Source organism: Mytilus trossulus, chromosome 6, assembly GCF_036588685.1.
Source record: "Mytilus trossulus isolate FHL-02 chromosome 6, PNRI_Mtr1.1.1.hap1, whole genome shotgun sequence".
Classification (NCBI taxonomy): domain Eukaryota; kingdom Metazoa; phylum Mollusca; class Bivalvia; order Mytilida; family Mytilidae; genus Mytilus; species Mytilus trossulus.
Window position 1 is genome coordinate 5,051,868 of NC_086378.1, and position 12,942 is coordinate 5,064,809.

Genomic DNA, 12,942 nt, shown 5'->3' on the forward strand with positions numbered 1-12,942 from the left:
TAAATCCCCATCAATCTTTAATAGAGACAAAACTAGGAAATTTTAACCCCCCTACAAAATTTAATGTTTCTACAGTAGATGCCATGACGTTACAAAAAGACAGCACTGACATGTATAAGTACATGTATAATTCTCGTGGTTCTAAGATTTCTCTGCACCTGGACTAGTTTCAATCAAAATCTGTTTGGTGTAATTTAACAGATATATCATAATATGGTGGGGTATTTGCAAAAAAAATAGCAGTCTTGGGATAAAAATTTTCTAGCCTTGTGGCTCCCTTGGCTGGTATTTTTTCGCAAATACCCCACCATAATATGATAAATCTGTTTGAAAGATAATGGCAGATTTTTTTAATTCAATTTTCAGTATACTTAAATTATGACAATTTTATTCATCTGCACATATCACTGGTTTGACATGTTTGAAGTATTTGCTTCAGATGTGCATTCACTCATGCACAATTACCAAAAAACTAGGGTATATATGCAGATGGCTTTACATGATTTGAAACATTCATCTGTCATAATTCCTTTGTTCTTGACCTCATTTTATTGTATAATTTTGGCATGAAATCTGTAAAGGTTTTTATCACTTGATCTGTTCAGTCATAATTAGTGATAAGTTTTCATAAAGGAATGTAGATTAATTGCAAGTTAAGCATGTCTGTTACATGTATATAAAATAGAAAGAAGTTTAAATGACACTTAAATCCTTTCATGCACTTAAAATAAACATGGCAAAAGCAAAGGTAAAGTAACAGTAGTGCTTTCATTGCTATCCTTTATTTCAAAATCTTAGTGAGGCCTTGATATGAACATGCTACTAAAGCTCACATCTCACTACAAGTTCAGGATGACTGCTAGCATAGATTTGAATGGAATTATTTGTAAAATGAAGTATCAAAGTATATATATATATATTTGTGTGTTAAAATAACAGACATGGGGATGATTGGGTATTATATAAAAGTATATTTGGCTTAAAAGTGTATTATATATGATTATTTATTATTCAGAATCAACAGATCCAACGACACTTCAATGTGGTACATGTAATGCAGAATTTTCAAGTGCATGGGCTCTAGTACAGCATTGTCACGAAGAGCATAAAATGTCAATATTTAAGACGGTATTTATACTTACTTCATATTCAAGAACATAATCTTAATTTTATGTCATCTTATCCAATTCCACCCTTCAATTATAAGCGCTGTACTCTGAATGGACAGATGTAGTATATATTCTAACTTATTAAATTCCCTTTTACTTTATATTCAAGACGGGAATATAAAATGATGGAAGAAAATGTTTTACATGTTATGAATTTTAACCTATCTACCTTGCCCAAGTCAAGTATACAAGTGTAATGTCACAAAGTCTATATGTTATAATACATGAGATAAAGTTAGCCACATTGACACTTGATTATTATTTACAACAGTAAGACTACAAGTTTTATGCTGACTTAATCACCTGATTCAGAGGTGTATTAAAAAAACCTATATGCCCCTTATAATACAATTGGGAGATACATGATGAATGAGACAAATTGAAACCATCCAGAAGAATATAGGATCATACAATGAAAGATGCATTATTTGCCTGTAAAGCTGACAAAATGTGTCAAACTATAACATGAGATTATTGAAATACATATTTACAGAATTGACCCTCTGAGCTTCCAAAACTGATGATTTTAATAAAAACTTAATAGTTATCAAAGACACAAGGATAGTGTTTGTAATAACATAATAATATACATGCTATTAGAACAACATAAAGCTACAGGACCTAATACCATACCAGCACTTATAATAAAAGAAGCAGCAAATGATATGCATATGGATTCCATCCTTTCCCATCTTTATCAAACCTCCATTGAATGGCGAAATACTAAAACGACTGAAAAGAGGCGATCATAGTCCCACTGTTCAAAAAAGAGAGAAAAACATATAACAGCAAAATATCTGCCAGTTTCACTTACTTCTATTTTATGCACAATTCTTGAACACATTATCCACAGTTCAGTCATCACATTTTTGGAACAGCATAACTTCTTGACAGACATGCAGCATGGATTTAGAGCTTGTAGATTTGTGACACAACTGATGTCAACAATCGAAGGAATGGCAAAACAACTGAAACAGGGAAAGATCAAGTGGATGATATCTTGCTTGAATTTCCTAAGGATTTTGACAAAGTCCCATGCTGCAGATTACTTAATAAACTAAACCACTGTGATATAAGAGACAAAAATCTAAACTGGTCAAAAAAAGGCAACAGTAGTATTATGCTGTTCGATAGTCATAAATTGTTTGAGAGAAAACAATTCCAGGAAACACATCAAATATAAGGGGAAAACAACAAAATAACAGAAACACTGAAGTGCTTTCTTAGAAAACCTGAAACAACAAGTGGGTTTTGAGGGATGAAAGTCCTCATTGGGAGATGAACCTTCAGGGGTTCCACAAAGTACTGTGTTAGGCCTCTTACTCTTCAAAGTATTCATTAATGACTCAGTTATACATTCGACTGTCAAACTATTCTCTTTCAACTGCCTTCATTTCCATCACACCAAAAACTCGCAGGACGAAGCCATACAATAACAGGACCTTTTAGCACTAGACATTCTAGAAGACTGGGAAACCAAATGGCAGATGAAATTCCATTCAGAAAAATGCAACATCATTCGCATTAGCACCAGCATTAAATTTACTACAAATTAAACTGCCACACTTTTGAAACTGTACCAACCAGCAAATATCTAGGAGTAAATTTCAGCGAGGGCTTACAATTGACACATCTGACATGTTGATGTCACTGCATGCAGTGACCTACATGACACCTTGAAATAAGCAGTTGCACTTCACAAGTGCAAAGGAAAACCCATGATGGTAGACATAAGGATATATAAAGATTATATAAAGTTTAAATGACATTTTTTCAATAATTTAATGGTCAAAATGACTACTTAATATTGTCATTAAAATAATTTTAAAACATGCAATCAAATATCAGCTCCACCACTTAAGTAGTAAAGGGACATGAAGTATGAGACATTTGTTCATTATGATTTGCCCCTTTCAAACGGATTGATAAGTACAGGTTTTGATCCAAATTATTCTGATATAAAGTTTGTTTATCATAATTTTAAACTCGAAAGATCTGATTCTATGTCAGGATTTGGCTTTATTTGAGTGTATTCAATCACCTTTACAGTATTTTTATTAGATTTGGATTTTCAAATATTGAGACTTAAGCACCACCTTAGAGACATAATTGTTGAAATAGGTCTCTGGAGCATTTTATGAGTACTGTCAATGTTATAACTAGGACTGGTTTGATAACTCTCAAAGATGACCTGTTAGTCCCTGAAGGTGTCACCATTCCAGAAACCACAGTTTGGATATTGGCTTCACAATAAAGATTTTAATTTATTGAAATTGGCTTTTATATGAGTTAGGAAATCATTTTAAATTATGGAATAAATTTTCTATATAAAGCTCTTATTCCTTGTCCAGATTTGGTTAACTCGATACTCTGAAAGTTCCATGAACATAATGGACACATGTTTTTTTTCCAATGTGATGTATTTCTAAATTGGCCTCTTACAGGCATGCAAGAGAAAACTTAGATTTTGATTAACCAGACATGTATATTTTTTCATTATTCATTTTACCATCTAGCATGTCTAGTTAAAAAATTATCAATCAGAATCAGTTATAATTTAAATTCATCAATAAGTGAAGTAAAATTCTTATATTTTTTTAGGTTTTGAACATGTTGAAGCATGTTTCTGCTTGTTGGTCAAGTTGTTTCTTCTTTGACGAAATTCCCCATTTCCATTTTCAATTTTAAAAAACACTTCTTATCTTTACCTTCAAATTTTTAATTGACGTTTATTGTTTTAACAACAGGAGGGACAAGGTCAGGGAGATGTTGCAACAGTAGAAGAGGTGGTTGAGGTAATTGAGCTTGAATGATACACAATGGTATATTGGGTGAGATAAATAAATAGGTTACAGTAAAACCTTTCATGGAAGGCATTCAAAGAAAAATCCCTGCTAAAAGCTTCTTAAATGAAGAAATATGAAACAAATATAGTATTTTCTAAACACTTTGCAATGGAAGCACTTGAGTGTTATTTCATCTTAAAATTAGAAGATAAATAATCATAAATCCATGTTTAAAATAGATTGCTGTTTATGATGATTTACATTCTCTAGCTATAAATGGACAGGTCTGCAAATGGAGTTTGCACAATTTAATTTTTTAAATAATTATGGTGTTATTCTAATATTTCATAAGGGGTAAAATATGCATAAAATGAAGAAAATTAGATATTTGTGATTTCAAAATTAGCATTCCACGACAGGTTTTACTGTAGTCCAGTGTGTAGAGTACATTACTAATTGACTGACAACCAAGCAAATGGTTATCAAGAATTTTCATTCATTACTATACGGCTACTACCTATCAAGATATAGTTTTCCTGCCTATTGGTAATTTTAACTAAACTTGTACTATTTTTTAGACCTGCAAATTTATTTGCTATGATGCCAGATAGTTTAGTCTGTTATTTGATTTTAAGGCAATAAATATAGTTAAGTAGTTCACATGGTAATGCATTGTCAAGTTTTGTTGGTTTTTGACCAATGATGCCAATGTTTGCCAATTTTTAAAATTGTATTTCTGGTATCATTCATCAACCTTTTACTATAATATAAGAGGTAAATCCACACGTTTTTGTTTGTTAGATGTATTTCTTGATTTTTCATAGTATTAAACATATTCTGAGGCAACAATTAATATAATTGTTTGACCTCAAAAAATAAAACATTCCTTTAATACTGAAAGGTGGTGTTTATTTTTTTGGGGGTGGTTAGAAAAACATCAGAAATTTCTACACACTTTAAGGGAAAGGGAATAAAGGTGTCATTATTAATACATTTCATTGCATCATTTGTTGTTTTTTCATGTTGCACTTATTCAATCATATCATTATTTTTATGCACTATTCTATTATACTTCTACAACTATAGCTGACCAATTACACTTAAAAGTCTTTTTTAAAAGGTATGGTAACCAAAAAAAATTACAACCATGAAAGTTGTCTTATGTTCTACAGAAACAAACATTAACATATCAATGATTTGTTTTAGTAGCATTTTTATTGTAAAAAAATTGCATTAGGGTATTTTTGTGCCATTCATATTATAACTATTCACATTTCAAAACTGATTTACAATTTTTCATTGATAAAGATCATTTTTGTTGGTCTTTTCAATAAATTTTCATAAATCTCAAATAATATTAGAATGTAATGAAAATTTTACTTCTACTGTTTTTAAATATTGATTCTTGGTCAAGATTTTTTTTAGAGATGTCTTTTTGTATGGTGATTTTTTTATAATTTCAGCAGGTCATAGGAGTAAATACTTTTTAAGAAATATTTTGTGATTTTTTTGAAAGATGATAATTGTATATTTTACTGTTTTATTGTTAATTTTTGTTGAACTATTTCTTTTTACAAACAGGAAGTTGTCGTAGTCCAGAGTGAAGGGGATGTCAATGGCCAATAGATGGTGAATGTGTACATATTTTTTGCACATCAGTAATTTTACTAGCTATCAACCCTATGGGACAATTATTGACCTTGGTTTGGGTGTTGAATTTGATGATCATTATTTTGAAATAAAACATTTTTGTAAAAGACCCAAATATTCATCTGTAAAATAAACTGCACACAGGATATTTTTGAGAATCAATAAAGACATGGAGAAAATCTTATCAGAGATAACAGACAATGAATTAGATAAATTGAATTTTTGTCATTTATTATTTGATAATTGTTGTACTACAATCATGATATCTTTGTTTGCCATCACCAATATAATATTGTTCTGTCATGATAAATAAATAGTATGAAACATATATGAAACTTTAAAAAAAGGTATGCAAATCAAATCTTCTCTAGCCAATCCCATTATAGTCATGTAAATAAATGACTTGAGATATTTGAAAATTTGGCAGCTGGTTATTTAGATTTTAATATTTAGTTATACATGCAGGTATACACTAAAATCAAAATAAATTTTCATAGATCAATTATTATCTACATCATTATTAATTATTCATAAAATAAGTAGCATATGCCAGACATCAACAATGTTAATTTTAGCCACATGCCATGAACTGTAAAATATTGACAATGTAGATAATGTGATTATTCTAAAATTGACTGCATATAGTTAATATGTATGTTGATATTCTTGTCAGTTGTAAAATGAATTTTGTAGTATTTGATGTCCAATAAATATTTTAGTCTATATTTTTGTTCAGTTATTACACTGAATGAGTCTTTATATCATTTAGTGGTTGTTTTTATCAATTTTCTTCTTGAAAGGAAAAAAAATGTATTAATTTCATGATTGCATTTAATACATTAAGATGGACATGCATTTTCTTGTTTTATGCTAAAAGGAATCCTATTCTTGATAAAATAAATAATTCTTTGTTTCCAAAAATTAAAATAAATATTTGACAGTCTATTTCTTGATCTCTTTTTGTTTTTACCTAGTTCATGGGAATTTAAAGTTGCAATCATTAACACCAAGTTTTTCTTTCTACTTCCAAGATAAAAAGGTTTATGCATTTTTAAAGTCAAACCTGAATGAGTAAATATCTAAGTAGTAAACAGTTGCAGAGTGTAAGCTTTATATCAATTTTTCTTATATGTTTTTTTTACACAAGAGAGTGTACTTTAAAATTTGTTACAGTTGGATATTTTCACAATGCTTTATAGAAATCAAATAATACTTACCGTACATTTGGATCATACTATTTCCTTTAGAGTTATGCTCTATTGAATTGCTGAATTCAATTTATTCCTGGATGTTATTGATGGGATATGCCTCTAACATTCATCAGAATGAGCCACTGTTGTTAAACTACTGTTATTGATTATGCTGCAGAGCAATAATCAAGTCTGAGTTATGCTGGTATATTTTGTATGTTTATGATCATAAGGTAGTATCCAAATATAAATTTAGTAAAGAGATTTTTTTTCTGTAGTATTCCACATATAAATGGACTTGTTTTTCTGGCAGGCTACATTACATTCCTTCTGTGGTTAAAGTTTTTAAAATTTTAATAACTTTTCTTAAACTATCCTACATTTCTAACAAACAAGGACAAAAGCCTGTTTTATATGATCAGAAGATGGTTATATAATCCTGAAGTAAATTTTGTTTTAAAAAAAACATAACATTCACTCTTCGGTTAAAATTTTTGAAATTTTAATAACTTCCTTAAACTATCCTTGATTTGTACCAAACTTGGACAAAAGCTTGTTTATGATCAAAAGCTAGCATCTAGGAGAAAATTTCGTTACTGTATCTGTTTTTTTGTATTTTACTTATAAATGGACTCAGTCTGTCTTCCAGTTAATATTACATACAGCCTAAAGTTAAAATTTTGTTTTTAAAACATTAGATTCATAAACTATCCTGGATTTTTACCAAACTGGGACAGAAGCTTCTTATAATCAAAAGATAGTTTCCAAAAGAATATTTTTATTATTTTTTTCCTCATTTTTGTTGAGCCTGCAATTGACAGCAAAAGAAGGTGTGACACGGGGTTCTGCGTAAACCTTACAGATTTTTCTCAAACAAAGTGTTTTGTAAAATTGTTGTTTTTCATCACTTGGATTAAAACCTGTACTAAATATTAACGTACCATTACTGTGCCTATCCAATAAGCTTTGTGGTAGTGAATTACCTATTGCCTGACCAGTTTAAAAAATTGTCAATACAATTTGTCCATTTAAATTGTACATTAGGTATTGTGAGATCTATTATCAACAGGTGGTCATTTAACTACCTGTAGATTTATTTACCTGGTTTGTTTTTGACAGAGCTAATTTAAATGAATGATACATGTAGCTAGCTTGCTTTCCTCATTGTTAATGTCCTGAATGAACTATTCTATTTAGGTATGGGACATTTTACATTAAATACAATATTTGTTCTTTTTAATAAAGATATTTATTGTAAATTTATTCATTTTGCTTACAATCACAAATAAATCATTGCTGGTAAATCCCACTTTCATAATGTAGAATAAAGCATTGACATTTCTATTCACTAAGCCATTTGTACTTTTTTTGATATATTGAAAATAAATTTTTAACAGTAATTCCAATTGGAGTAGATCCTGAATATTAAATGAAACTCAGCATCACTACTATTCCATTTCAGGAATCTTAATATAACATGAAAATATATCCCATTAGAAAACACCACCCCACAAATAATTCATCTTGAAGAATTATTCACAAATAGATGGGCTTATATCCAAAAAAATCCATTTCACAAACACTTTAATTCCATTCAGGAATCAAAAACTTAAAATACATCCCACATTAAAAACACCATGAAGCAAACATATATCTCCTTTTTTATAAACTAAATCCACTGATTGAAATTTTCATCTTGACTATTTAGAGACACAAAAAGAAATGGCTTAAAATGTCCCATATCGAAATAGAATAGTCTATTCAGGACATTGGTCATGATGCATGAGGAAAGCAAGCTAGCTATGGATCATATAAATTTTACCTTTTAGAAATAGTGAAGATTATTTTACTGGGTAGTTAAATGACCACCTGTTGATGAGCTCTCACAATACCTATTGTACAATTTAAATGGACAAATTGTGTTGACAATTTTTTATTCTGGTCAGGCAATAGGTATTTAAATACCCCAAAGGTGATGGGATAATGACAGTAATTAAGTTAGAGTGGTTACATGATTCAATGGAAGCCATCATGAAGTCAGATGTTATAGCAGTATATACTGGCAAGGCAATTATTATTATATATAAATGTGGTTAAACAAGCCTTTTTCGTGTAAAGGTTTCTGCACAATTGTCTTTTTAAAAAAAACTTGGGAGACTGCAGTTTATTAGGCCTAAAATAAAATATTGTTTGTTTCCCCAATCCTGACCGACCTTGCAAAAATGGTGCTACTCATAAAATTTTATTTTTATAACTAAGTCAAATATTATTTTATTCATTTTGGATTTTCAGGCTTGCCAGACTGTTCGATAATATTCTAGCTTTTTGGAAAAATAAAATTATTTCCCTACCTACCGACCAACACATAGCTTGGCAGGGTCAGGATTGGGGAAACAAACAATATATTAATTTAGGCCTTAAACATTCATTAAAGATGCCACAGAAGGAATTAATCACATATCACACTTGTTTTTGTGAATAATGTCAAGTAAAAGCTTTTTCATAACAACTCTTTTGTTTAGATCAATGCTGTCCGTTCTTAATGGCAACTTTTGTAGTGTGAAACATTCTTTTGAGTTTTATTTTATATTTGTTTGGCCCTGTATATTGCTTACACAGCAAGTGTTCTCTGATTTTTCAATTATCATATAAATATTTGCACTGAAGGTTTTGGAATTTCTTAATTAAGTAGGCCACCCTGAGCTAAGCAACTGAATTAAAAATCCTTTTTTTTTTTTAGCTTTTATTCCATATTTATTTCATATTGGGTTGACATTTTATCAATGTTACTTACTGTACAACTATCATGACTAGCAAATCAGTATAAAAAGTGGACCTGCAGTCTTAAAGGTCTTTCCATTTATTGAATTTTACATGACTTAATAATTTTTTGTAACTATAACATATTTACCCAATGAAAAATATACAACATACATTATATCACATTATGAATAGGTACACATGAGTTTAACACCATAATCAGTTGTATGGTTTGAAAAATAAATGGGGGGGGGGGGGGGGGGGGGAGGGGAAACAAGAAAACAAGACAGTTTCTCTCTAAAGAGAACTGAAAAAGTGTTAATGGACTAGTAAGAAATTTAACTATGACTGCATAGTTTGAAGCAATATCATCACAACTTGACCAAACAAAGATGTTTATAACATAAAGGTGTTTTTACCGGGTTTTTTGTGTTACAAAAAGATATTGGGACCAGTTTGTTATAATGATGATACATATCAAATTAAGATCAGAACATCAACTCATAAAGAACAACTTATAAAATCATATTTGTTCAATAGATCTGTTATGAAAGTATATAAGAAGAAACATTTTTAAACTGTGAGAAAATATATTAAAGCAGGACAACATGAAGGGGTAGTAAATTTTTTAAGTTCTGACAATTTAAAAGTTGTGGCAATGTCAAGAATGATAAAGTTAAAAACAAATTCTTGAAAAAAACAATAATGGATTGAAATGCTGCAATTTTTGTTAAATCTGTGAATACAGAACAACCAGGGAAATTTATCTAAGTGGTTTTACATTTTTATTACTAATCATATGTCTAGAATAATCTGATGCAATAGTTATATACATTTCATCAAATTTAAATGTTCTCTGTTAAATATAACAACTTGGTGTATTGAAAAAAAAACACATTTGTCTCCTTTTCCTATAACATTCTTAATATTTTCATTAAGGGTACATACCTACATTTGTTAGGGGTATGAACATTAACCAGAAAACATATCAAGTTGAAAAAGATTATAAAGGGAAGTTACAGTACTGTGATATTTAAAAAAAAAACTATTACTGTAATTGTTTATTTTGTTTTGTATAAAAAAGGGAATAATGAGAATATTTCTCAAAAAAGATTATCAGCTTTTGAATATAAAGTGAATTAGATATTTAAAACTATTCTGTTTTTGGTATGGGCAAGATATTTTAAAACATCCGTGGCATAGTTTTGATAAATTGGTATAATCGCCTTAATGTAGCTTCAAATCCTATATATACAAAAACGGATATTACATTCCTTTTGTCTATTATTACTGAATAAAGTATTCAGTTGTGACAATATAACTACCTGTTTTCGAATGATTTTTGCTATATTTAATAACTCCATGTCTTAATATGTATGGCATAAGTGCCTGAAATAACTTAATCACTGGCGGGCACAACATTATGAACTTGTGATTCCTTGATAACAATAAAAACAGATAAGGTACTGTTTGATAAAAATACACCATTATACAAAGCACACTCCAAATATTTATGTTTATTGGTGTTACTGGTTATATTTTATATTTCAGGGGTGGATATTTTCTTTTATGAGTTAAATTACTATTGCTTTGGAAGACATATTGTTGGATCTTTTTATACATCCATGACTGTTGTCAAATTTTCTTTCTAAGTCTTCCAAACGAATACATTATACATTATTATGCATGTTTTAACAAAGTTTCTTATTAACCTGATTGTAAATTAAAGAGTATAAAGAGAACATGTCATCTAGAGCTGTCCCAGCAAACAAATATTTTTTTCTTTACATATTTACACTACTTTTTAAATCTTATTTTGCCCTTTGTTCTTTTTTATTATCTCAATTTTTGAATGTTTTCAAATGGTCCAGATACTAAGACCGCATATTCAACCTTCTATAAAATATGTTGAAGAAAAATTAAGGTGAGAAAAGAAATGTGTTATTGCTTGTTTAACAAGACTGCACAATTTTTTTCAGACAACACTCATAAGAAGTAGGTCATTTAAGTTCATTTTGAGTTAGATAGTTAAATTAATTGTTAAAATGTGCAACAAAGGAATGGAGCATAAATTCTATAAAACTGAAAGGTATATAATGATGAAAGATAATAATAAAACTAAATGAATCAATGTTCAGGTTGAAACTGTAACAGATTAAACATATCCATCATAAAGACCGTTCATTGCCAATAGTTGCATGCATTGTGTGTATGATATAAGAAGATGTAATACCAAAAGGAATCTAAACTAAGATATTAAAGTTGAACTTGGTTAATCATAAACCTTTGTTTTAGTACAATCTACACACATATATCGACAGATCACATCTCGAATGAAGATAATAGTATTGAATATGACATCGATCAATGATGATAAAGAGTATTTACGATTTAAAAAAACGATTTTATAACAATATTTTAAAACATATTTAAAAGAATTAAAAAGGCTGTTGCAGAGGTATAAGATAACAATTCCCCTAGAATCTATCAGATTTATAACTGGTGTAATATCAGTACAATAGAAGCTGTATTCCTTAATTCTGCAAGGCTTTCTTTCATGTTAAATTTTATAGGTTTGTAAATGTTTCAATATACAATCAAACGTCACGCATTTTGAATTGAGAGTAGCAACTGTTCTTGTGTTTGTTCATCTACTTATGTGAAAATTGGTTTGGCCTTCGATATGTATACTAATGTAAACATTAAGATTTTCCCTAATTGAACAAAGATGAGAATACAAGTGAGAGATTGAACTAGCTATAAAACCAGGTTCAATCCACCATGATCTACATCAGAAAATGTCTGTACCAAGTCACTAATATGACAGTTGTTATCCATTCGTTTGACGTGTTTGAGCTTTTGATTTTACCATTTGTTTAGGGACTTTCTGTTGAAAATTTTTCTCGAGTTCGTTATTTTTGTTTTTTGTTATTTTACTTTTTGTACAGTATTTAGCATGACTTCAGTAGGTTTTATAATTAATTATGGTGCATTTTGTTTATCCGATGAGAATCTGTTTTTAAACACACTGACATGTAGATATGACATTCTCCTTGTTGAAATAATTTTGGTGAACAGGATTCAGAATGCATCGTAATAATTACGTATTTTGAAATCTGATTCTTTTCATGAGTTATCGAATCCATACCATTGTCTACATGATTATTTTCACGTCTTTAATACAGAGATTAAGTATCGTGTATCTCGGGAACTTCAAATTGCTAGTCAAGGTTTTATTGACCGTTCTCCATGTGACAGGATAAATCAGTCATATACTTAGTATATATATAAAAACATAAGATATTGAACAACATGCAAGTGTTTACGATGTCAAGCTCAAACAATTAAGTTGTAAATACATTTTACCTAGAATAATTAAAACATGCC

General features: G+C 29.5%; 1 protein-coding gene across 4 annotated transcripts in view; it reads left to right on the plus strand.

Annotated features, from left to right (window-relative positions):
* The window catches only part of LOC134720636 (uncharacterized), a 30,546-nt gene that overhangs the window by 12,029 nt on the left and 5,575 nt on the right, over positions 1-12,942 (plus strand). The window contains exons 6-8 of one of the 4 annotated variants that reach the window (XM_063583007.1): positions 1,016-1,128; positions 3,917-4,000; positions 5,537-6,328. In XM_063583007.1, the coding sequence (XP_063439077.1) occupies positions 1,016-1,128; positions 3,917-3,982 (179 nt within the window). In that variant the 3' untranslated portion in view covers positions 3,983-4,000; positions 5,537-6,328. Of the gene's footprint in view, positions 1-1,015; positions 1,129-3,916; positions 4,001-5,536; positions 6,329-12,942 lie in introns of those variants that run through there. The other 3 variants (XM_063583006.1, XM_063583005.1, XM_063583004.1) reach the window with 3 other exon arrangements.